The sequence below is a fragment of the Cebidichthys violaceus genome, unplaced genomic scaffold, assembly GCF_023349555.1.
Source record: "Cebidichthys violaceus isolate CVI_PGR_0920_01 unplaced genomic scaffold, fCebVio1.0.p SCAF_3, whole genome shotgun sequence".
NCBI lineage: Eukaryota > Metazoa > Chordata > Actinopteri > Perciformes > Stichaeidae > Cebidichthys > Cebidichthys violaceus.
In genome coordinates this window covers 20,327,349-20,354,282 of record NW_027176483.1, presented here as the reverse complement: position 1 = coordinate 20,354,282, position 26,934 = coordinate 20,327,349, and the positions used below count along the sequence as shown (strand labels likewise).

General features: G+C 45.6%; 2 protein-coding genes across 2 annotated transcripts in view; both read right to left on the bottom strand.

Moving 5' to 3' along the window:
• Positions 1–1,024: 1,024 nt before the first annotated feature.
• Positions 1,025–18,938, bottom strand: parvaa (parvin, alpha a). The gene is made up of 13 exons (XM_068722929.1): positions 18,641–18,938; positions 14,608–14,697; positions 13,538–13,608; positions 12,896–12,998; positions 12,647–12,787; positions 10,074–10,189; positions 9,869–9,927; positions 7,792–7,811; positions 7,611–7,672; positions 5,750–5,818; positions 5,550–5,651; positions 3,670–3,742; positions 1,025–2,302 (listed from the first exon to the last, which is right to left on the bottom strand). The coding sequence occupies exons 1-13, from the start codon at positions 18,774–18,776 to the stop codon at positions 2,226–2,228; spliced, it is 1,119 nt and encodes a 372-aa protein (XP_068579030.1). The 5' UTR covers positions 18,777–18,938; the 3' UTR covers positions 1,025–2,225.
• A 490-nt stretch (positions 18,939–19,428) lies between these two features.
• mical2b (microtubule associated monooxygenase, calponin and LIM domain containing 2b) overlaps positions 19,429–26,934 on the bottom strand; it is a 49,364-nt gene continuing 41,858 nt past the window's right edge. The window contains 12 exon segments of the mRNA XM_068722554.1: positions 19,429–20,955; positions 21,060–21,125; positions 21,405–21,491; positions 21,494–21,529; positions 21,887–21,980; positions 22,591–22,680; positions 22,816–22,886; positions 23,221–23,594; positions 24,498–24,673; positions 24,906–25,127; positions 25,227–25,345; positions 25,645–25,695. Of these exon segments, the coding sequence (XP_068578655.1) occupies positions 20,729–20,955; positions 21,060–21,125; positions 21,405–21,491; positions 21,494–21,529; positions 21,887–21,980; positions 22,591–22,680; positions 22,816–22,886; positions 23,221–23,594; positions 24,498–24,673; positions 24,906–25,127; positions 25,227–25,345; positions 25,645–25,695 (1,613 nt within the window). The 3' untranslated portion in view covers positions 19,429–20,728.

Here is a 26,934-nt window from a genome sequence, read left to right as displayed (position 1 = left end):
GCCATGGCCCCACGTGACCACGCAGGAGAGCGGCAGCGTAACAATAATGCAATAACGATAATGTAACAAGGTAATAACTAGAGCGGCTGAATTGTTCCCCGGGCGATGGAGCGGAAAGGAAATGATCGTAACATGGTTTCAGATCCCTCAGGAGAGCGTCTGAGAGGGAGAGCATCAGCGGGCATCGTTACTCGACCAAATGTTCAACTTCTCTACGGGCGTTTAGTCGACACATAGCTATAGCTCACATAACACAACATGAAAGAGCCTGAAAATGAAATAGATTTCTACAGTAGGAGAAAAACCTGCAGCTCAGTCACACAAACCTTTCCTCACAAGCTCTCCGATTGAAGATTAAATTATAGCCTTCACAATGTTCTCACCTTGAAATATGTTACAGCCCAAAAAAGATTACTCACTTTACAATTTAGGGACTCGCACTTCACATGTTAGGGACCACACACACACACACACGCACACGCACGCACACGCACACACAGTTTGTAAAATACAGCAAAACTGAAAATTAAAAAAGCAACTTGGAATCAAAAACAGGTGAGGGTCTTTGCAATGTGCGTTGGATTCGGCAGAGAATATTTCAATAGCACAGTGTGTATTAATAATAATACATCAACACACGACTGTAAATGATTGTAATGTAATGTAACACACACACACACACACACACACACACACACACACACACCACCTTCTTTTCTAAAGCTATTGTGGAATTTGAGAAGAAAAAAATGAACCTTTTCATTCGCTCCACTGTGTGCTATCTGTTCCTATCTGTTTCTGTCTGTTTCTATCTGTGTCGGTCTGCGTTGGGGTCAGCTCCACTTCAGAAAGCTTTTACAGGCGTTTTTCTGACAGTATTTCTCACTTTAGCGAAAGAAAAGAAAATTGTTGAGCAGGGTCCACTTGTCGTGTTGTGCAGTCCAAATTGGAACCAATCTGACCCCAATATTTGTTTTGTTGGAAGAGCATTCCCCTTTGAGTTAAAATAAATAATGCAGCAGCATTCAGGGACCCGACGATTTATTGAATATAATGCTTTGAAACATAGATACACAACAGAGAGCGCGTTGGCAGCTTGAACCGCATTTGTTATTTGAAAAAAAAAAAAAAGTTAAATTGCCCTGAAAGTAGAACACAACATACATTAAATGTATGCAGTACATTTTTTATTTGACTTGCAGAAAAGAGGGAAATTGAATGTGTATTTAATAAAACGATGTCATGTTTTAAACTACAAAAAGAGTTAAAAAAATACAAGCGAAGCGAATGGCTGCTGAGTAATGATGTACAGTGTGAATACAACAGAGCTTTGGTCAGATATTTCAATGTCCCTCCACACATGGAAAGTTCTGGAACGTTAAGACAACGGTGGAGCACGTGCATCCCAATATTACGTACCGGGAGCCGCTAGCTGTGTTCACACGTCTTAATAAAGGCACTTATGAATGACATAAACAAGAGATAAAACAGCTGGGAAAGTAGGAAAGAACAAGTGTCTCAAAATGTACAATAAATACAGTTAAACATTTTAAGTGACGACTTAACTAAACATTACCATTGATTGGCTGTCTTATGTAGTTCATAGATGTCAGGACTGTGAAGCAATGCCCAATTTACAATAAGAAGTCATTTTGCGTCACACAAGTCAGAAGTACGGAAGCCCTGAAAGGCCAGTGAGAAAGGTCTGATCCAAACGGTTTTCTCTGCTGTGTTCATGACTTGAGAGCTGGTAGAGAACAGGTTTCACCAGGATCACTTTTCAACAAGAGACCAAATTGCTCCACTATCATATGAATATGTGAGCATTCATGTTTTCTTCCAGCTGGGTTTAAATTTCTCATACAACTCACTTGGAAGAAAACACGAAAGCTTCAAGTCCTATTACTAGAACACGGGGTAGTTAGTGGTGCACTTCAGCTTTGTGTTGCCCAAATGAGTGTTGCACTTTAAAAAGAAAAATCACCTTCCAAAATTTAGTTTCAAAGATGAAAAAAAAAAAAGATAATCCTGTTCTTTAGTCATGAACATTTAGATCACATGGGTTTGTCTCAGGGCTTCCATAAAAGTGTCTCTGCAGGAAACAAAATGAAACACAAAATGTGATGCATGCATTCAGATTAAAACAGACTTCTACAACAAGTAAAGCTCTAAGCGCCAGCATGTGGTCCGCGGTATGAAGTGTTCCCTCCTGCTGCGGCCGGTGCTCAGTCCACGTTCCTGTACCTGGTGAAGAGGTTGTAGAGGACGCGCAGTGTCGATTTAAGATCGCAGTTCACTATGTCTGGAAACAACAAGCAGAGAGATCAGTTGTCTACAGACATACATCCAGTGAGAGCAAAGAGCTTGTCGCTAAAGTAACACAAAACAAGGGCAGAGCTGGAGTATAAAGGCTAACGTCACACTACAACAGGTTGTTAGAGCAGTAAACTCTATGATGTGACTGGACTGTGATGAAACACATCAATGCTGGTGTTAATATTGACATTTCTTAGCAAATTTATAAAGAAATTGGTTTAAAATGGCTCAAAATCCAAGTTGGCGGCTGGCTAGTTAGCTAGCTAACGTTAGCTCGCTAAACCCACCATGTTTTCATGCTAGCGTTACGCTTCTCCAAAAGCTAGACCCCCGCAAAATAGACTCCTAACAGCGAGAGTGAGGTGGAGGGATCGCGGTTTGTAGTTCTCGTCTCATTGGCGGTCTGACAAACAAATCAGATTCAGTGCCTCAGGCCATGTCGCTATTTTCCAAGCTACTGAGCCAATTCTTTTAAAGCTACCTCGAGGTTTTTGTCATCTCTTAGCCTCATTTTCTTGGATCAGGTGGGATGAAACTTAATAAAAAGACCCTGCTGCGTTAGAATGAAGAACATGACAACCCGTTTAGTGTGCACACAGTTGTTATTTGACAACACAAGCATAGCTACACAGAACAAACCGCAGCCCAACTCAACGAGGTAAGCGTGCTCGTATTGATGCTACCGTTGTAGCTAACGTTAGACTGTTTGACGCTAACGTTACAGTTAATGTGAGGTAACCGGTCAGCCTATGTTTACCACATATTTACTTATTTACTCCTCTTCATCCTCTATGGGTAACAGCAGTGAGATCTCTTCATTTTAGGGAGCCCTATGCAAAATCTCGTTTTTTTTGACAAAATGCAACTTTTTACACATTAAAAAATAAATCTAAATTCGACTAAGCTTCATTGTGAATGTCAAAATTAATCATGCGTGCAAATTATAAATAAACCGATAAATCGATTTAAAAAATACATTCTAAAGCAAAAATACCAAACATATTTTTGAGGTTTTATTTAGGTCACTTTGGATGATCTTCAGTCATGATGAAACTGATATTTAAATATGGGATGGCTTGTGTTGTGTTTGGGTTCTGGGCAGTGTCACAGTCCTGCCTCTCTACAGCGAAATGGCGTGAAGAGATTTTAAACTATGAGCGCTCTGATAAAAAGTGCATCGTTGGTTTCTCTAGGGGGTCACATTCCTCCTCTTTGGGAACAGTTAAAAAAAAAAAAAAAAAAAAAGACTCAAAAACAAGGTGTGCCAGATGTAGGCCACAGCTGTGACGTCAATGTGTCAGATAGCTAACAGGTAACGGGGTCGCTACACCCCTAGGTGATCGTGCGTCCTACCCTCTGGTCGGGGCTTCGGTCTCTCCAGACCTCCGTCCTGCATCAGCTCAAAGGAGAAGGACACGTTGTGGACCTGCAGAGAGAGTTACGAGGCCGTTAGGAACCATGTACACTACCTTCACACACACACACACACACACACACACACACACACACACACACACAGCTCCTCGCTGATAAGGGACCGGTGGACACTGGTTGCTAAATCCCACAATACAGTGTGGGGGGGGGTGGGTGGGTGTCGATTCAATCGTGCTACCACAGCTTCCTGTGCTGGCAAACACAACGCCGCTCTGTTCTGTAAGAACTTAAGCCTTCAGCAGCTGCACAAACAACTGGTTTATCAGTGGACGCGTGTCGGCGGCGTCACTCGAAAAAACTCCCCAAGAAATTCATAGCGCCATTAAAAGTCGCGTTGTGCACGAGTAACACGTGCACAGTGTAGGAAAATGAACACAACGGGCCGTACCGCATTTATGACCATTATTACAGGGAGGAACACATGCTGGGGGGGGGGGGGGGGGGGGGGGGGGTTTCTTGACAACTGAGAAACAATGCAGGACAGGCGGAATCATTTTGTATTTTTTCAATCTTTAAACGGACACAGATCTGTGGAGGAAACTAGCACAGACGTCTGAGAGAGAGGAGGAAAACCAATCAGAGGGAAGAGACAGAAAGAGTTGAAAGATGTTTTTCTATTCTCTGCCCCCCATTATGTGTGTGTGTGTGTGTGTGTGTGTGTGCGTGTGTGTGTGTGTGCCTGCTGTGATGTACTAAAAGCTTTGCCCAACAAGGGCTCATTGTGTGAGAAGCGTGACCTTAGCCTTCTAATACAGTCAAAAAGAAAAGGAGACAGAATGAGCCTTAAGTAGAGATCTACTGAGCAGAAGCAGGAGTGCTTTCTTGGTGCCTCGCGCTACTTTTCCCAGCCCACCCTTGGTGTATCATCGATAGGGCACGCACACACGCGCACACACACACACACACACACACACACACACACACACACACACACACACACACACACACACACGGAGTAATAGAGCTGAGCCCCTAAGCCACTCCAGTGTTTCCCTGTGCAAAAGGAGATTACAGATGCTGTGGGGCTGGTGCCTGTTCTTCTGGGCCAGGAGTGTCTGTGTGTGTGTGTGTGTGTGTGTGTGTGTGTGTGCGCATCGTCGCACCGATGCCCATTCTGCTTGGCGGCTTGGCAGGGGCCCTCTGGCCAAGCCCCAAACAAAAGGCTACTGTGGTGTCTCCGCAGATCGCCCGTTCAGAATGCCGCGGTACAGCGGAGGCCAACGGAGAGGAGAGATGGCTCCGCACTCGCTGAATGGGCTCCGGGGGAAGAAAAAAAAAAACGGATGGCATTTTATCGGGGCAGTCGAGAGGAGAGCGCTGGCTCCGAGCGCGCGGGCCCCTCAGATATGAAGTATTGGATTCATTTGGGGACGACGGGTCTCGAAACAGAAACGATCGGCTACGTCGATACGGTGGAGCATACAGCGACGAGTCTGCGTGTCCACAACACAGCAGAAAATATATACCGTAATATACCGTATATCCACCAGTTGTAGCCCTTATGTACTGTACACACTGTTCGCCCAATGGACATGAACACCGCCGGAGACCGATAACCTGAAAAGAACCGCCTCAGGAATGTCACGATGCAAGAAACAGAGTCAGACATTCTCTCTCTGTCTTTTTTTGGGGGTTTAATTAAAGACATTCATTTTTAAGGATTCGGATATTCTACAGTATTCTTGTTTGTATTGTTATTTGCTATTGAATTCGGTATGGAAAATACAAATTGTAATCCTAAATAAATGTCAGCATAGTAGTAGTAGATTATGTTCAAATAAAGTAAATCGCACTTTTACCTTTTGGTCAAAATTCTCTGGTGTGAGGAAAAAGTTGTAGAGCGGCACGAAGTATCCCTCCAACAGCCCCATCAGCAACACCAGATAAACGCCGTCTGCAAACTGAGATAATTGCAAACCGGTTAACGGACTGCAGGCCGGTTAACAGCGGTGACTTATCGTTTAAACACGATGAACAGATTTAGAAACGAGCATCGTACCTGTGTGTCCAACTCAGACACCTCTAGGTTGAGCTTGTTGAGGTGTTTGTTCACAAACGTGATCAATGTCTGAGAACACAAAAGGAAAAGCTCTGTCACGACATCTACACACATCTAGTAGACACACACACACACACACACACACACACACACGTTACAAAAACATCAAAGCATCTTGGTCTTTGGCAGCCATATTGGAGGTCCGGAGGATTATTTTACACCGATTTATTTATTTATCTATCTGTGTTGAAACTAAACCACAGTATCTGTCTGCTCTCACTATTTTCAATGATTTGAGCAATATCATACACATCTGTAAGAACCTAATAGTTTGACCAAAAATACTAAACTTAACTCAAGCTCCTCTTACTATTGTATTTTTTCTCAGGCTTTCAATCCCACATCACCTTCTTCCTCAGCAGATGGAGTTTGCCCAGTTGTCCAGCCGCGTCCTTGACAACTAAGACTACGGATGTGATGGAAAGTCCCAGAAAAGAAGGTAGTAAGAGGACCTTGAGTCCAGACCAGTGTTAACTCTTAACGAACTCTTAACGTGCTCTTAACAAACTCTTAACGTACTCTTAACGTGCTCTTAACAAACTCTTAACGAACTCTTAACAAACTCTTAACGAACTCTTAACGAACTCTTAACGTACTCTTAACAAACTCTTAACGAACTCTTAACGAACTCTTAACGAACTCTTAACGTACTCTTAACAAACTCTTAACGTACTCTTAACGTGCTCTTAACATACTCTTAACAAACTCTTCACGAACTCTTAACGTACTCTTAACGAACTCTTAACGAGCTCTTAACGTGCTCTTAACGTGCTCTTAACGAGCTCTTAACGAACTCTTAACGAACTCTTAACGTACTCTTAACAAACTCTTCACGAACTCTTAACGAACTCTTAACGTACTCTTAACAAACTCTTAACGTACTCTTAACGAACTCTTAACGTACTCTTAACGTGCTCTTAACGTGCTCTTAACGAACTCTTAACGTACTCTTAACGTACTCTTAACAAACTCTTAACGAACTCTTAACGTACTCTTAACGTACTCTTAACGAACTCTTAACGAACTCTTAAACTCTTAACGTACTCTTAACGTACTCTTAACGTACTCTTAACAAACTCTTCACGAACTCTTAACGTACTCTTAACGTACTCTTAACGAACTCTTAACGAACTCTTAAACTCTTAACGTACTCTTAACGTACTCTTAACGTACTCTTAACGAACTCTTAAACTCTTAACGTACTCTTAACGTACTCTTAACGTACTCTTAACGTACTCTTAACGAAGTCTTAACGTACTCTTACTAGTTACTCTTCTCAGTAGGTACCGTGGTGACAAACTACTTTTTAATGAAAGTAACGTAATGTGACAAGTTACTTTTAAAAGTAAAGTTACCCAGCACTGGTTGAGAATGAACTTTCACACTCAAGAATGTACTAGATTGGAAAGCTTGGCTGCTAATACAAAGCCAAAACGACTCCATCGAGTCCTGGACTGGTTTTGGAGTGAAGATCAAAGAGCAGGTCTACAGATGACACGGTTTAACAAATCACAGTAACCCAAAATGACGGAACAAATCTTACCAGATCATTTACACGTCAAACAACGGCTGACTGATCTATAATCACTCCAGTCAGGTCTGTGTCTTCTTGTGAAGGACCGGCATCATTAATCAGGATCAATGACAGAGTCAAACCTGGACCGGACTGGAGTAAAATGCACAGTTTTGGGGGTTTAACTACCCAAAGACCTGGTTATTTTTTGTACGTGTTTAGATGCAATTTGCCATAACTCCATCAGACCTCCATGATGGCCGCTGTAAATAAAAAGCCCGTCAGTACCTTTTTGACCACGTTCAGTTTATCTGGAGCGTGGTCAAACAGGGTGTCGAAAGCGTCACGCTCTGTGAAGAACAAAACAAAATAATACAAAATAAAAATACTTCCATCAACAAAAAATGTGAATATTCCTGAAAAATAAGAAATAAAACCTCCAATACACTCGTCTCTGTGGAGGACGTACCGTGTCTGCCGGAGAAAGCCCTGAGAGGAAAGAGGAAGAGGAGCACACATCAGAGGCAGCGGCTGCTTATTAACAGTTTCACACTCGAGTATTCACCGAAAGAAACGAGGGGACGCAATGAAAGGCGAGCGCTTCCAGTCGACTCACAGAGGAATGTCACGGAGAATGACAATACCATAATGCAGCCGGGGTGTCATAATTTGATTAACAATAAACACGGGGTACACCTCGGGTATTCCGGAATAACCCGGGCGTCGCCACTGGGACGCTTCACAATGACGCCCGCTATACGGCCCCATGTAATAATCTCCGAACAATGGCGGTTGGATGTTGGTGCGGTGAATGAAGACGTGCCCTTTGTGTGCACGCTGGTGTTCTATGGGAATGGAGGGGCCACTCGCTTGCCTATTATTACAATGTTAGCACTTTGAAGGATGTTGCTGTTGGAAAGGGTCAGCTGTTTTTTTCTGTTTCGCTGCGGTGCGAGTGTCTCCGAGGAAGAGATATCGCAGTGGGCAGGCCAGTGAGAAATGGCACGCGCGCACACACACACACACACACACACACACACACACACACACATACACACACACACACACACACACGGACATGGAAGCGCTCTCACACATGTTCATGGTGTAATCTGTGATGGCAAAGGCAAGCAGGTCTGGGCAACGGTCCTGGTGGTGTGGTAATAACCGTATTTCCACTGTGACCGTGTGTGTCTGTGTGTGTGTGTGTGTATGTATGTGTGTGTTATTAACAGTGTATCCATCTACCGTGACAAAATGTGTGCGCCTGTGTGTGTGCTGGCCCGCTGTTATCTCCCTCGCTGCTGCCGTCAGGCTGCAGGACAGCCTCACAGGGAGACAATAAGTGTGTGTGTGTGTGTGTGTGTGTGTGTGTGTGTGTGCTTTAAAACTGTCTAATTCTTCAGCTAAGGGTGCCATCACATATCTTGTTGAAATACAATGGTTGTCGATTCAGCGTTGCACAATAACAGTTGTGTTTGCAGGGGTAAGAAGATATTCAAGGTCCCAACCGCGGTCCAGAAACCCATCGACGGGCCGTTTGTTTTTAAGGTTCGGCATCAAGCACACGCGCATAAAGGCTTTGGTGCTACTTATCAGGGTCGGGCGATCGGCTGACTATATCTGCGATTAGCCGAGTGCATCGTTGGTTGTTGGGTTTTTTTGTCAGCGATGCGGAGATGAAGAGAGAATCAGCGGGTAGTCCGCGTCCAACGCCGGGAATTACCGGCTTGTTTCCACCGAATCAGAGTCGGTGATTGTCGGAACGGTGTGGAGACTAACCGAGCCGGGTTCTGGTGAGTTTGATTTTTCTGCTTCTGTCAAGTTTGAATGAGGTGTGTCTTTAGGAGGCGAGTTAATGGGGCAATAAAGCTACGGTAGCCTTAGCTCGGCGAAAGAGAGAAACTTGAAAGCAGAGGGTGTGCGGTTCAATATTTCTCACTAATTAGAATTATATCTGGACTTAATCTGGACTTTAAAGTGGCAAAAGACAAGTTTTTTTGCTTTAACTTGTGTGGGCTATAAAATAATGACACCACGTTTAGATTGGTTCCCAATAAGCCGCACTTTCACCGCGCAATTCGGTCCGCCAACCGGCTCCACTTACAGCACAAAGGAAGCGCGTCGACCGTTGCACTACAGCGCTCGTGTCTTCTTAGTCGCTATCGGGAGCTATCCCTATGTAGCGGAAACGATGGTACATTGGAACAACTGGAGTTATTTGTATTGTAATGTTACTGTGTTGTTAATGAAGTTGGGAAAACCAAAACGGTGGACACTCTGTCTTGCAAAGGGAGAAAGAGCCCCGTGGACGTAGGACACAGAAGGTGAAGAGGGTCAGTGATAAACACCGAGGTTAAACTCACGAGGGAATCTGAAAAAGTTGAAGTCGTCTCCGGCGGCTTTTGTCTTTACGTCGAGACATTTCTGACATTGTGACAGGTCGCTATTAGCAGCGTTGTTCTTGCACCAGCCCTACTGTCTGTCAACGCCGTACAACACAGTAGTGAGGTGTAAAAAGGAGTGAGCTAGCAGAGCGTACTCACTCCGTGTTGCCGGTGATTTCTTCTTGAATTTGTCTGGACTGAAGGATGCCCTCTCTTTTCTGAAAGACACAAAGGAAGGAGCGGATGTAGGGCCAACCGTGAATCCACAGCAGTGGAAGAGTGGAGGTTTAAAACCAACATTCCCCACAGTAGCGAAGGCTTGTTATGCTGTCAAGTGAGCCTTTAAAAGCGAGGTTCCACCCACCTGGACGACCACCACTTGAATGGAGACGTGGTCAGGCAATCTGATCGGCGCTCTGAAGTGCTGCGACAGCGCCACCAGCAGGTGCAGGATGGCAACGATGCTCTTCGCGTGAACGGCTAACGGGAGGAGAAGGGAGAGCAAAGGAATCACAGAAACATATCATGGAAGGTAAGTACATTTAAAGCCTGTGACCGTCCGTACACCGGCTTATTCATTTACGACCTTTATGAATCTGCTCATGCCGGTTCCACGGCTGCATGTACGTCAAGTGTGCCATGTGCAGTATTTGCATTCAGCGTCTCCACCAGGTGCGTCTGCAACGACCACCGAGGTAATATTTAACTGAACGATCACAAAGATCCCGTCTAGACCGCAAACGTATCAGACGTGTTTTTCACTCGAGTCAGTCGATAGCAGTATAAATCAGGAAATAAAAAGATGTTTGGAGTAAAATGTGGGTCAGTGAAACCACGAGAGGTCCTCGGGCGTGTGGCCGTAAAAAAAATAATATGCAGTTTTAGTGCAGCAGAACGCGAGATTGCCCGCGGACAGACACAGACCCGCACAAGTACTCACTCACGACCAATCTCATTATCTCCTGGCGGAGACGACGATAGATGAATTAATAAATAAGGATCAGGAGAAAAAAAGTATCCGCGAGCTGTACCCTCCCGCCATCTAGTGGATCTTTTTGTTGTTTAACAGTTTGTTTCCTATCGACCGGGGAAATAAATTATTGTTATTACAATATAATTTAATATTAAAAATATAGCACGCTTGATAACCATGCAGACGTTTAAAGGCAGAAAACCAATGATCTGCTGATCTTAACGAATCAAGACTCACTCATTCATCACTGCTGAAAAGAAAAAAAAAAAAAATCAAAAATGTAATTGAATTGAGACCTTTATATATCGAAAGTCAAATAATCAGAATTTTTTTTTTTTTTTTTTTTTTTTTTTTTAACTGAGGAGGCTGGGTGAGCACCTCGCCGTAGGCAACGGGTCGCCAAATAACAAGCAACATACTTTCATTATTTTGCAACCTTCAAGGGATTTATCAATTAAAGCTTTATAAGGCAAGGTCACGCGGCTTCAGTGGTAAACATCATCGAGATGCCAAAAGCTGCCTTGGAGTGATAAAAAGGTCACAAATACAAAAGCTTTTGTACAGGATGAGGGACGTGTCAAAAAGAGAGCCTGTTCAGTCAGACATGTGAGTCTTTAGCCAACCGAACAAATAGGATACACCATCGGGATCAATTAAGTTCCCAAAGCAAGCCTTAGATTGTACCCGTGGTAAAAAACCTATAACGTCCTCACAGCATACGAGGATCAAATAAGTGTTTAGAAAGAAGGAAGACAAACAGAAGAGGATTGATTTAAAAAAGGGAGAGCTCCTCAAATAAAAGGACCGCAAAATCAATCCCATCGCGTGTTATTCGCCCGCGCTCTTTAGCATTCACCTGAGGCTCATATGCACGTTACGGCTAACGACGCCTGCCGGTAATTAGTATTATATAAAGAGCGCCGTCAAAAGGAGAGGCGGAGAGCTCTTATTGACGAGCGCCGGCTGTTGTTCTCGAGGCTCGCGGCTCAATAAGACGGACATTAATCCAATGGCAAGAACATTCAGACGTCAAAAGAAACCCGCTGAGTGGAGGTCTACAATACCAAAACCCGGCACGTGGTCAGCACTCTGCAGGAGGGGAGGGCTAAGAGCTGGATTCTTTAAGGATGGACGTCACTTCATTTTGAATGGTATTACAGTACGGTACCGTCACATTACAGGATAATACACATTTGACGACCATTTAAGGCAATTTGCAGTGAAACAAATCATCTCGTCAGCGCTCCTTTATACTGGTGACACCGGTTCTTTGGCATTTCCGTATTACAATTTTCTTTTCTCTTATCGACCGAAAGGCTCCACTTCTTTTCGTACAGGGTTGTGTGTCGTTCACCTTCATTCCACTGGACGTTAAAGCAGCGGAACCTCTTCTATGGGATGTGGGCGCCAGTATAAATAATGACTTTAAGAGTTTTTAATCTTCTGCGACGGTTATATTCTTGGTTTGAATTTATTCCAATTTGCCAAAGTTGCAACACTTTTTCAATAACAGATTCAAACAGATTTGCTCTGGCAGAGGACCCAGAGCAGCGTCTGGAGACTGTCTGAGCTCAAAGGTTGCGCGTGCTCTAAGACGCTGTGAGTGACTTTGAGTTCCCTCTGGTAAACGGTTACCACGTATGTCTCTGGCTTTTATTGTGAAAGGTAAGTCTGATCTGTGCTTCCTTTGTCGAGGTAGAAAGGAGCGATAAGGTTTGCCGTCGTGGTTCGGCCTGCGGAGTTCTCCACTGACAGAAACAGTCACTCTACCTCGAGTATAAACACAACCCCACTTAAAAAAAATACAAACTCACCCTTTCACTTATTTCAAAATTTAGCACAGCTAACTTTGATTCGCCAGCGTTGCCATTATTCATAACCTTATGGTTAGCTTAGTTCAGGACGTTGCTGCTTTTGCGGAGGTCGTGACCACTGGCGAGTAAAATATCAGAAACTGTCCTTACAGTCAACGTTCCAGCGGATGTTCCTGGTGGAGAGCTTGAGCGAGTCGTTGATTCGCTCCAAAACCGTCTGCAGCTTCTGTTTCTGGGCGATCTCCGACTGGGTCACCTCCGCCACGTTCAGCTTCTCGCCTTCCAGCTTCTCTGGAGAGCGGAGGGGGGGGGGGGGGGGGGACACAGGCACAACATCCGTGAGTTAGGAGACACGGCGACGGCGCAGAGAAATGCGGAGTTTAGGTCGGCGCTCCTCACCGAACAGCTTCTGCAGGACCTGTCCGTCGTACAGGTCCTCGGCCAGGTCCTTCACAATGATCCTCTCCCCCACCAGGACGTCGTTTATCCAGTCGATCAACACCTGTGGGTGAAGTAAAGTGATTATTATTACATATTTCTCTCGGCATTGTAAGCCGCTGTAGCTCTAGCTCTACTTGTGTGGTCTGTATACTGTCCGTCCTGGCAGATTTGGGGACGTCTTTTTAGTTAGTCCAGCTGAATGCGTCTATGAACTGCTAGTTTTAAAGATTTTTTTTTCTACATGGAATTTGAGTCTCTCAGAACTTGGGCTTTCCAAGCCATGCCAGTGCTGATTGGGCGATATATACGCCGGAGAGGACCGTCCTGCTGGGATGTAAAGCGTTGCCCCAATCTGAGGCCGAAAGCCTCGAGAATCCGCCCGTTAAAACTCCGGTGATTGCTCACCAAGCCTCAGCTCTTTAAGGAGGGACGGTGTAACGCGTGATGAGCTGTGCCAAACGGGAACACTTTTCACACTTCCGGCTCTTTATTTCGACTTACTTGTGTCCTCGGTTATGAGTTATTGTGAGGAGACGCAGCACTAATTAATTCCACACGATTCCGAGAACAAACGGCAGGCCGAGTCATTTGAAAGCTCACCCTCATGAGCTCCTGCAGCTTGCGGTCGTTCTTGGAGTTGGGGTCCACCATGGTGCGCACTTCGTTCTCCTCTAATGCATGAGCAGAAACGGGATAAGTGTTAGAGCGGGTTTGATTCTAAAGTGAGGAGGAGGAGCAACAGAACCCCGCCCCAACATAGCATTTATCCGCTTCTTCAAGTTAAGAAAAGGAATACTTCACATATAAAATGACATTTCTCTATCAGTTACTCACCCCGTGTTCACCTTTAATTCTTGAAGAAAACTTTGTTTGAATTAGAGAATCCAAAACAGGAGGAACCCTGACTGTCTAGAAGAAGTGGACTGAGCGGTTTTGAAGCCTCAAGCCTTGACATTTTGGCCGTCACCATCTTGTTGTTTTGCAACCAGTGAGCGGAAGTGACCATATTTGGACTGCGGAGGTAGCCCCGCCCCTAAAGCATCCCCTGCTTTATGGTGTGTTTGACTCTAAATGGAGCATAATGTACTAAATGAACATCATGCTGTATTGAAGAAGACTGTAAACTAGAGATTGAGACCATAAACTCATGTTTACAATGTTTACTGAGGTAATAAATCAAGAGAGAAGTAGAGTCATTTTAGACTAGACTTCTATACAACCAGAGGAGTCGCCCCCTGGTGGACACTAGAGAGAATGCAGCTTTAATGCAGTTTCTCATTGGCTTCACTTCTCAGAACTGGAGGTTGCCGTCCGGTCCGGACGAGTAGCGCGCCTCAGCAAACGTGAGACTGTTTATGTGGATAAGATCTGACAAAGGTGTGAAACTGCAATTCATTGAGAACCGAGAATTTCCTGTTTTTTTGGATTCTCCATTTGCCGTGGAAGCATAAGAGAGAAAACAAGTATTTATGGTATCACAAGGTGAGTAGTTGATATACAAATGGTCATTTTGTGGGTCAAGTATTCCTTCAAAATACTAGCTTTCCTTACATTTTTGTAATTATGGCCTCAGCTTTTGCCATTTATAGTCTAAATAATAAATAAGTGAAAAGAAACAAACAAACCCACATGGCCTTTAACAAAGCCTATCTGACGGTGCAGCCGTTTACCTAGCATGGTGTCCTCGGGGTCCAGTTCGTAGTGGGACGGGCTGAGGGGAAGGTTGATGGCATTGATGCCCTCTTCCTGAAGCTCAGACACTGTGAGGAAGAGTTACGCACATTAGCATCGTCGTCACGCTCATTCGGACCAGTCAAACACTTGTTTCGGATCACTTAAATAGCCCGAAATATAAAGTAAAGCTAGCAACGCTAATCCGTCGACCGCGAGCCAAATGTGTACGAGTGTGTCCAGCTGTGAAGCCACTGTACGTGCCGATCATTGGGATGCCTGCTACATGAGAGACAAAGACAACAGACGGGAATCATCCCTGAATAAGTTTGGATGACTCCATATATAGCCCCCCCCCCCCCCCCCCCGATTCCACAAACAACTGTTAGCGGACCCTCCGTTGAGAGAGCCCCTTGACGTCAGACCAACACGGAGCGTTGCTGCTTCCTGCTTCGCAGCAGGCTTCTATAGAAAACCCAGGATGCCATTCTTCTCAGTGTGTCAGATACCTGAGGAGGCTCGCTCACTGTGTGTGTGTGTGTGTGTGTGTGTGTGTGTGTGTGTGTGTGTGTGTGTGTGTGTGTGTGTGTGTGTGTGTGCTGAAGAGCATGGAGTGAACATCCTGTGCATTTCTCTGTGTTCACTGGAACAACATCCTCTCAATCAACACCATCCATGTGCACAGAGGGTGGATGGGAATATGCCTTCGGAGCGACGAGCTCTTTCAGCCGCTGCTGAGAGGATGCTGCAGGAAAACAGTCAACCAAAAACCTCCAGAGCACACGTGAATGTTGTAATTATTTATGTCAATACGGATGTTTGTAGAACGCTAGAAGTGGACGTCTAGGTTTATTTGAGCAGGCACAAAAGCACGGGTCGGATTTAAAGAGAGACGGCGGAACGTTTGAGAGGAGGAACAACACGTTGGTTACAGATGACCCAATCATAGAGTGTGTACAAGAAGTGGGCGTGGTCATCGTGATGTCACCCGCTGGCTTGTGGACTGATGTTATGAAGCCTCGAGTTTTGCTGTCGCAGTCTTGGATTACGGCCGTTGCCATGTTGTTGGGTTTTTTTTTTGCAACCGATAAACAGAATTTACCATATTTGGAATGCGGCGCGGTGCGGAGAGACGCCGTAAACGTCTCTGGTAGCAGCAGCAGCGACCTGTCAATCACAGTGAGCCCGCCCTAAAGCAGAAGACTTGAAACTAGAGATTGAGACCATAAACTCATGTTTACAATGTTTACTGAGGGAATAAATCAAGAGACAAGTAGAGTCATTTTAGACTAGACTTCTATACAACCAGAGGAGTCGCCCCCTGGTGGACACTAGAGAGAATGCAGGTTTAACACACTTGAAATGAAAAGTAACTTTCTGCTTTTAACCCATCACCAGCTTATAGGGAGCAGTGGGCTGCCGAGAAGCGCCCGGGGAGCGGTTAGGGGTTGAGCGTCTTGCTCAGGGACACTTCGGCACAGGGCTCGTTGCAGCCGAGGATCGAACCGCCGACCCTCTCTTAGAATTGATTTGAATCGATGTAATGTCACTAACTACAGAATACACGTGAAAGCTAAAGAGTCGCCTTAGGTCACAGGGATGTTGTCTCATGTGTTCACAACAGAAGAAAGAAGCTGTTGAACAATGGAAGTAAAGGGGGGGGGGTTCAAACGCTGTTATAGTTACTGTCCACAGCTTGCAATTTACAGACTCATGCGGAAGTACGGCTGTGATAACACCACACCAATTAGCCCGATCTGTTATTACTGTAATTATCACTTGTGCTATTTACGGACGAGCAAGTACGTGGAAACCGCGGTCGGGTGTTAGTGCGGCGGGTAGCCGCACGACGTATGTGCGTATGTGTGTGTATGTGTTCAGAGGCAGCATAAGCAGAGGGAATATGAATCACGGGCGTTCTCGGTGTCCTCGCTGTATCACCCCCCCCCCCCCCCCCCCCCCCCCCCCCGGGTCGTAAAAATGAGAGTGTGTTCGGTTTAAATGACGTCAACAATAATACAGAATGTTAAAAAGTCGACGGACGCATCGCTTGAAACACGCCTACATGAGAGGAAAGAACGCCGCCGTCCCGTCCTACCTGGAGGGCAGAGCGCTCCACAGCCCATGTTGGTTTGTCTCCGTCCCCCCCCCCCCCTCTCCTGGTCTGGAGCATCCTCTCCTGGCTAGCAGGACCAGCTCTCTCCTCCACGGGCTGAGCTCACAAGTCTCTAATGCAACACCTGATCCCCAATATTCATTTTTTGTTGTTGCTATTTTCACGAGAGGAACAGAATGTACACCTCACCTCTCCCGATTGGTGCGCTGCATTTGCACTATTTCCACGTCGCACGTCCCGCCCTCAAAACCTCCCGGCCTCCTCCTCCTCCTCCTCTCTCTTGTTCACCCCCCTCATCCCATATAGCTCTATTCCCTTCCTCATTTCTTTTTAACTCCCCCCCCCCACCTCTCTCTCTCTGCACGGCGACGGCCATAAACGTCACAAGGACCTCAATCTAATCAACTATCACCACGAGAGCGACCGGCCCACGTTCTCCATCAAATCACAGAACACACTGCAGACATGCTACACACACTGCACTCAGTGCATACGTGTGTGTGTGTGTGTGTGTGTGTGTGTGTGTGTGTGTGTGTGGCGAGCATGAGCCAGCATGAATATAATGTGATTGCGCGCACGTCCCTTAGACAAAGGCCACCTGAGAGGGGGGCTCAGCTGTGCAGCAGCATCCTGAATGACACAACGTAATCATCCGACTGAAGGAGACCTTTCTACTGGGATGATAAAAACCTGGCCTTTGACGATGAATGCCATGCTCTCGTGAAGTCTGCTGTATTTTCCAGAACAACGCGACTATAAACTGAACGGGGCATTCTGCGTATTCTTATTCATAGCAGCTCCTTTGGTAATCAAAGGCCGACATAGCGAGGTTTATAAGTGATATAAAAAGGGAAGTGGAAGCTTGCCGTTCTGACCTCTGACCCCTGACCCCTTGCTCTGGGAGCCAACCTTTCCTCAGAGGGGGAAGCGTTCGGGGGGGGGGGCTGTTCGCAGACATTTTTTGAGCCCTTAATGAACCCTTCACCGCGAGTCCGCACCTCCTGAGGACTGTGCCTGAGGGAAAATTCCCACAATTCATAGCGACGTGAGCTTAAGCAAAAGAGGACGGCACACGAGTGTTAAGACCTACATTAACGCGTAAACATCGAGGATTAAAAGACGGTACACAAAAACACAATGTGAGCATTATTTTTACACAGCTGGTTCATTCATTCACCATTTCTTTCATTTTGTTTTTACAGCTGTTTTGACAAAAAAAAAAAAATGCATGAATAGATTACGTCACAATTACCTCTCATCTCGTGAGAAGACGTTTAAATATAAAAATATAAAATAAATAACATAACATGTAATGATGTCACTGCGTCCTGTCCCAATTCTATTCGCACCATTTCAAGCCCATTTAACGGGTGACGTCAGACGGGTCCCCTTAGGGATCAGGGTTTAAGGCTTTAGGGGACACGTTGGGTCCTCTTGTTCCCACAGAGTGTGTGTGTGTGTGTGTGTGTGTGTGTGTGTGTGTGTGTGTGCGTGCGTGCTGTAGGAGCCTCGGATCTGTAACGGGCCCGTGTTTACTCGAGCCTCATTCCTGACTTATTACAGTAGCGGTAGATTCAACACCGTACATGGGTACAGACACACACACACACACACACACACACACACACACACACACACACACACACACAGGAGTAAACAACAGGTTGTAGTTTACGGTGTTTTCTTGAGGTGAATAAATGTACAAAGCTGGAAACAATACATTGCTAGAGTAAACTCGCTCTCTGAAATGTGGTGTAGTACATTTAGAGAGTATTTAGAGTATTTGTACACTGTAGTCGCTGTAGGTTATGATGTAACGTGTTGGTGTTAACTTCAATAACTTCATCTTCGCTTTTTTAAATCGAAGCACAACGAGACGGGGAGCGTTCCGTTAGTGTTTCGGGCTCGTCGTTTACCTTCTTTCGCCTTTTTCCTTCTCGCCAAAGTTCCACCAAGTTTCCCCAGGAAAGAGTCGTCCTTCTTCCTGGAGGACGGGGATTTGGGCGTCGGGGATTTCGGAGAGGACGGGGACTTCTGAGGCGAAGAAGCCATCGTCGCGACGATACTCTACTCCGGGACGAAGAAAGAAACACTGTCCGAGTTGTCGTGGAAATAAAAAGTTGAAAAAAGAAAAATCACAGTCCACTCCCTAAAGCGGAAACGGAATTCCAGACATTTTCTCCCGAAGTTGGCTGAAGAGAGTGGCCCCTCCTCCGCCCCGTAGAGGAGGAGGAGGAGAGCTGGTGAGCTGCTCGGAGGCGGCTGACCGCGGAAGCTCAAAGGTGGTCGGGTTCAGATGCTGGCAGAGGGGGGGCAGAGGGGGGACCAGAGGGAGCAGAGGGGGGACCAGAGAGGGACCAGTGGGAGCAGAGAGTACCGGAGGGACCAGAGGGAACAGAGGGGGTACCAGAGAGGGACCAGTGGGAGCACAGAGTACCGGACGACGTTGTACTGCTCTTTGCTAGCTTCTCAAATAAACGTAGCTAACAGTAATGCTTTTGTTAGCATGTTAGCTTACAGCATACATAACTCAATTAGTGTAACGTTAAATGTTATCACTAGTCCTAAAAACTCTGCTCCTCTTACCCGATAGTTTAAAGTGATTTATAATGAAATGATACATTAGAACACCTTGTGTTACAGAAGGTAAGAGTTATAACCTCTCTCAAAAGAACAATAGGAAGCCATTACAGCAGCACTCAAAAGTTTTGAATTTATTTTTATTAAAGCTTTTCTCCATTTAAAAGACTTAAAGCAGCATAAAACCGAAATGTACACAAACATACACAAATTTTCCATCATGACAACAACTTGTTCTGAATGTCGTGTTCATTCACAACATAAACTCACTTCACGTTTAAGTCCGGGGTTAAAAGTCACGTAAACGCATGATTCATTCTGATACACTAGGGTGTAAAACCAGCAGAAAACATTCACAGTTTGACTGACAGTAGATCGTCACAGAACAATGACAGGCAGACGTCACATCTCTGGCCACGCCCACAAGGGATTTGTTTTGACCAGTCAGCATTTTTGCTCTTTCACCTCGTCTCAAAGTCAGTGGTTTAATGGGTTTTATTGAGTTAGATGAGGTAACAAGCTCATAGATTTTAACAGTTATTTTCTACGATATCAAATACATCAGTCGATACCCTTTTGTGAATTTTGAAGTGTTTACGCATTGCTAAAACGTGACTAAATAGAACTACAGAACGTCATCACAGACTAATCTGTCTAACCAGTGCGATGCTAACTTCCCGGTTAAAACTGCACTGGATCCCTTCACGAAAAAGCCAGACAGGATCTTTTATGATTTACGAAAGCGAGAACGCAATCGCCAGAAGCAAAAAAAAAAAAAAAAAAGCTAACGTCGGCCCATAAAGGAACTACGCCACGGTCACGTGACTACGCGACACCGCCGCAGAGCTAAAGGTGGACGAGTGTTCGCCGTGATGACGTTTTGTAGTCTCATTTAGACAGATTCAAAATTCTCAATATTTACCGATGTGTTGAATATTGTAGAACAAAACTTTAACATCTCTTCGGCTTGTGTTCAACACATGAAAACACACTTTAAAAACAAGAGGAACCACAGTGAAGGAACGCTGACTCATTTCAGGTTCTGGGACTCCTTCAGCCCTCTACGACAGAAAGGCTGCGACGTCACCAGATGTGCAACACGCGTGAACGGTTCATGTGCAATTGCAGTTTTCTGCTCCGTGATTCAGTTCTGAGTTATGTGGCAACTTGTGTCACAATGGAGTGAAGGAAAAAAAAAAAAAAAAAAAAGTGACATTTCCAGTACATCCTACCAGCTAGCTGACCACAAACACGTGTCAGTGAGGATTCTCCTGTGTTCAATGAGGGCACACACACACACACACACACACACACACACACACACAAAGTGACAAACATTCTACCACGTTGTGCAAACTTCAGGGAAAGTGTCGAGTCCTTCCGCATGCTACTTTTCTACCCCTTTACCGCTCAGCGCTCAACCTTCACTCCGGCCCCCCTCCTCCCCCCCAGCAGCCGTCGTCCGCCGGGGCCCAGAGGAACTCGTGGCCCCTGGACAGCAATTGGCTCTCCAGGTCCCGGTCCTCGGCCCTCTCCTTCAGCCTCTGCTCCTCCAGCACGGACACCAGCGCGTCGCGTCTCTCCACCGTCCTCATGATCTCCGACAGGATCGCCTGCTCCTCCTGCAGCTCGGAGGCGCTCTTCGTTGTGTCTGGGGGGGGGGGGGGGGGGGGGGGGGGGGGGGGGGAGAGAAAGGAGTTCAGGCTCCATTTTGAGTCCGACCTTTCGGACGCTTGCGTCTGTTGCGACCCTCACCTTCTGTGGCCATCCTGTGTCGTAGATCTCGCTGCAGTCGGCTCTGTGTGTCCTGCAGTTCAAGCTCTGGGCACTGAGAGAGGGGACAAATATCAGGTGACCCCTAGTGGTGACAAATAGGAACGGCAACAACATTGAACTGTAACGCTCGCATATCTCGAGAACCGCTCATTTGATCGACTTCACACCATTGCATCTATAGCTGTTCGGGGCCCTTGTAGTTGGGGGCCCTTGTAGTTGGGGGCCCTGGTGTTTTGAGCGTTCAGCGCGAAGTCGTTTGCGCGAGCGGTTCTCGAGAAAGCTGCTAGCGGCAACGCAGGCCGACCACTCTGGTCCCCGTGTGACCCGATGCCGTCGCTTACGAGATCATGAGCTCAGACTCGTAGCGCTCCAGTCTGTTCTTCTCCAGAACGAGTCTGAACCAGGACTGGTGAGCTGGGCCTCGTCACTGTCGTCCGTCTGAGACGATTCTGGGAGAGAGAAGGGGGGGGGGGGGGGGGGGTTGTAGCAGGGTTAGAAGGGAAGGACAGCGGCAGGAATTCACATCAATAAAGCCATTACCAGAGAAAAATAGATGTCATACTGGAATCAAACACACAAACACACACACACACACACACTTTGCATCAAACTGACAGGACCTCGCCACACAAAGCCCAGCGCTGTAAACAGCTGGAGCGACAATGAAGTCCCACTGTCTATTGAGAGTGCGGCCATGTAAGTGGGGCTTATAAGGCTGTATGTAAAGAAGAAGAAGAAGAAGAAAGAGGCTTTCACAGTGGAATTCCATTGAGCAGCCATAAAATCACAACGGCAGCGTTCAGTACCAGTTTCTCCTCTTATGATCTTCTCTACGGCCACTCCTCTCTCCTCCAGATCTCGTTGTTTCTCTGCCACCTCCTCCAGTTGTCTCTGGATGGTCTGGGCAAAGAGAGAGAGAGAGACATCGGGACACGATGTGACACACGTGATCAAAGAAAGTGTTTATTTGTCCAGAGAACACACTGGTTATAATGGTTTCATGATAGGGTGACCAGGACATCAGTGCTGGAAAGAGATGAGGTGTTCTTTGTTATTGTTATTCATCTTCTATCGTTCGTTATTCATATTCAATAGAGAATCCAAAATTGGAAAATGAAATAAAATAAATCATTTTATCATGGAGAGATAGACCTCTGACACAGTTCAGGGGGTAGTTTGACATTTTGGGAAATACTACTACTAGTAATAATACTGGAGCCCTGAGCCCCGTTCTCCTTCCTTCTGGAGTTCTTCTTCTGGCATCCACAAGTGTTTCTTTACCGCCACCTGCTGGACTGTCCCTAACCCCATCCGTTAAGGCATTCCAATGGCATGCTGGGAAATAGGCGCACGGCGGAAATGTTCCTGAATGTAGTGTGTATGTGCGTAAATGCTTGCGCGCGCACACACACACACACACACACACACACACACACACACACACAGAGAGAGACAGAGAGACAGAGAGAGAGAGACAGACAGACAGACAGACAGAGAGAGAGAGAGATACCTGAGCTCTGTGGAGCCTCATCAGCTGTTCTCTTTTGGCCTGCCGGGCCACCGTCTTCTCCTGCCTCCTCCTCTGTCTTTCTGGACACAGCTGGGACAGGAAGTACATAGAACAGTTCACAAAATGTACCCACACATGCAAACACAGTGAGATCCCCCCCCCCCCCCCCCCCCCCCCCAGCGCCGTCGTGCCGTCATTCAGTACAAAGACGCAGCGTTTATGAACCTTCTGATTGGATGCCGGGTTTTCATCGTCACTAGAGGAGGAGGGCTCTTCAACATTCTGCTGCCTGGAGGCTAGGTATAAACAGAAAGAACAAATATTAAAAAAGGGACAATGGTCAAGGAGCATTTTGAGTTTGAAGGACACTTCTCCCTCAGTACTGGACATAGACTTGTTGTCCCCTTTAGTCACTTTGACACAAAGGGAAAATATGGTAAAAGTGATCCTGAACATTTACATTCCTGATACATGTCTCCAAATAAATGCTGATGTTGCCTGCTACCACGTTGGATAATAACAAACGTATTAAGCGTTTATATGTCGATGTTGTGCTTGTTGCAACGCCCCCAAGGCGCCAAAACAAATCTCCTCATTCGTGTTTAAAAGATCACGCGCAGCTGCGCTCACCTTTGTTTCGGAGGTTGGCGAGTATCGTCCTGATCTCCTTTTGCGCCTCCTGGTCCCGCCCCTCGCCCTCCGACTCCTCCCTCTTCCTCAGCCTCAGGGACGAGAACAGGTTGACCCTCCTGCCGCCGCGCAGCAAGGCCGCGTCGTCAGAGGACACCCCTCCGGAGTCTCTGCGGCCCTTCAGGGACACCTGCTGCAACAGAGAGGGCAGGTCCCGCCCGGCCCCCCACGCATTGGCCCCTACAGACGCCCAGCGGGCTTCGCACTTGCCGGCCCTCTCCTCATCTCCGGGTGGCTCTGGACCCGCGGCGCTGAAGCTCAACGCTCCCTCTGACATGGGCCGCTGTCTGCGGGGGCCGTCACGTTCGGCCCTTCTGGTAACCACAGAATCACAACGTACATTCAACTTGAACTGCATTCAGGAATGTTGATGAAGCATACGTTGGCCATTCCAATGCTCTATTATTTCTCATAAGTTTTATTTCTCATAAGTTTTTCCCGGACATTATTTTGGGGTTGAAACCATTTTTTTCACATATTTGGTATGAGATTTAACCATTTTTTTACCACTCAAATGACAAATGATCAAAACCATCCAAAACACTCCAAGACTTTGAGGAATATTGTATGAAAAAAAATCCATGCTGTTAAAAAAACAAAAAAAAGCAAAAGAAAATGTATGCAAGAATAGAACCTTTTTTTTTTTTTTTTTGCTGGCGGAAACGGGCTTCCATAGATTAGGGACCTCAGTATGCAGAAATACTCAAATTTACCATTTTTCAGAATAGGCAAAAGTAACAAAAATGCCCCAAAACATGGAATTCTAATTATCTGGGGATGTCTGCAAAGACTGGTGAGAACCCATAGAACCCATAGAACCCATTTCCATCGACACATCTTGAGGCGGGAGATCAAAGGACCCCTGTGAACGTGAACGTTTTAATAAATGATAAAACATTACTTTTAAATTGTGAGAAGAGCAAATTTGTGCGTAAATGAACGTTCAAAAGTGATTAATCCCACTTCAGCATCAACTTACATTATCTTAGATAGGTGAACCAGCTGGTTCCAAGAGATACACGTCTGAGAAGTCACAATTTCGTTTCATGCATGTTTTCTAAAACATACTTGCTCCTCCTCTGGGGAGGACTGCCTTAGAATACCTCGGTTCATATGATACCGGTAGCTTCACTCTAGCTTTAAAACCTCCTCGAGGAGTTTGAAAAGCTTAATGCGCCGCCTGAGAATAAACTGTGAGCAACGCGTGGCGTACTGACATTGGGCCCGCGGCGCTGGACCCGCTGGAGGCATTGGTCACGCTAAACGTCCTCCTGAAGGCGTCCGCGATGAGCTGGAGGGCCGAGGGGGACGAGGCGCAGGTTTGGCTCGGGGACGGTTCCCCGCTCTGGCCCGAGTCCGTCTGAAGCTTATCTACCGCCGCCTCTGCTTGTACCTGATAAAAACCAAAAAAAAAAAAACATCAAGAGGACGGAGGGAAAGAAACGTGGAATTAGCTCCTCTTATCTGCTCACATCGCCCGTCTGTGGACCGCTGCGTAATACCGGAAAGCGGTAGCGAGAGATAACAATACAAAAAAAAAAGCAGAGGAAATAAATTCATGAGCCGACTTATTCTTCTCTAGAACCACCAATAGTGCTTCCTTAATAATGACTCCATAACTCCACCTGGATTTTTTGTTGACGTGCGTTCCGGGTGTTACTCGGCGCTTCCTCCGGTGTGACCATGTCCCAGCTCAGGAGCTTCTCTTTCTCAGAGGGAGATAGAGCCAGGCGCTTCTTCTGGCTGGACGAGTTGCAGGCCGTCTGCGCCGAGTGCTCTTCGCTCTTCTCACTTCCCTCTGAGGGATTCTGGGGATCTGCAGATGTCTCTGAACTGCCCTCGGAGTTCTGAGGGAACGGGGAATCTTGTCAGCGCACAAAACCAAAAAAAAGAAGCTAATTTGCTCTCGCCGGGTTGTTAAAATAAATAATAAAAATGGTGCATACGGTTGGTTTTTCTGTTGAAGTGATCTCCTCGAAGTCGGAGTCCACTTCGGGGACGGTCTCCGGTGCCTCTTTGTCCTGAGGCCAGCTCCTCTGGAAGTGCTTGAAGAGCAGAGGGAACGCTGTGCGAGGGCAAAGAAAAGAACTCGCTTCGTTGTTTTCAATAATAAATATGACACATTTGGAGATTTATAGAGCAAATGATGAACAAGAACTTTTGTCAATGACTGCTGTAAGGACAACACTGACCTCTAGTGTTGTACATGCTGCATTACAACAGTGCTCATATACTTTAGCCTCATGAATAAATGCAAACGATTATTGCAAAACACCAAATTGGACAGACCAGGACTTCAGTTCTCAATCAAACCTCAACGAGGACACAGTGAAGCTAAATGAAGCAGCAGCCTGAGGTACTCACTGGCTCTGATCTTCCGTCTCCATCGATTATTCCGTTTTGGGTTACAGTGATCTGCAGAGGCGGGACATAAGAGGTCAACGCAAAAGAAAGCGTCCCGTGTTACATGATAAAGGGAAAAAAACAACTAGAATATTATCTGAAGTTAGAAAGTTAGAAATTAAAATAAAAAAACTCCACTTTGTCAGGTTGGATCAACCTCGTCACACCACAGATAGCAGCGTTAAGCGCTGTGAGCCGCCAAGCACCTGATATATGCATCACATTATTCCTGAACATGAACACAGCTGTGTATGTCCGTCAGAGAGGACATGGAAACAGAAATATTTAGGATTTATCTGACAACACATTGGAAAAAATAAAACATACAACAGGTCAACAGGAGATAAAGTACAATGCATAACAATGTCAGCATTATGTTCAGAAAATATGCATCACACTCGGTGTGATGAGTTGATCCAACCTTGAAAAGTGAAGCGAAGTGAGCAAGACATTTTTAGTTTCTTTCTCGCAAATTTATGATTTTTTTGTTCTCTGAATCTAATGACTCTGAATCTAATGACTCTAATATAATGACTCTAATATAATGACTCTTTAATCTAATGACTCTTTAATCTAATGACTCTCTAATGTAATGACTCTCTAATGTAATGACTCTGAATCTAATGACTCTGAATCTAATGACTCTGAATCTAATGACTTTTTAATCTAATGACCCTGAATCTAATGACTCTGAATCTAATGACTCTCTAATGTAATGACTCTGAATCTAATGACTCTCTGAATCTAATGACTCTGAATCTAATGACTCTGAATATAATGACTTTTTAATCTAATGACTTTAATCTAATGACTATGAATCGAATGACTATGAATCGAATGACTCTGAATCTAATGACTCTGAATCTAATGACTCTCTGAATCTAATGACTCTCTAATCTAATAACTCTGAATCTAATGACTTTTTAATCTAATGACTCTGAATCTAATGACTCTCTAATATAATGACTTTTTAATCTAATGACTTTAATCTAATGACTCTTTAATCTAATGACTGAATCGAATGACTCTGAATCGAATGACTCTGAATCTAATGACTCTAATCTAATGACTCTGAATCTAATGACTCTGAATCTAATGACTCTTTGAATCTAATGACTCTGAATCTAATGACTCTTTAATCTAATGACTCTAATCTAATGACTCTCTAATATGACTCTTTAATCTAATGACTCTAATCTAATGACTCTCTAATATGACTCTTTAATCGAATGACTCATTCTCATGACTCTG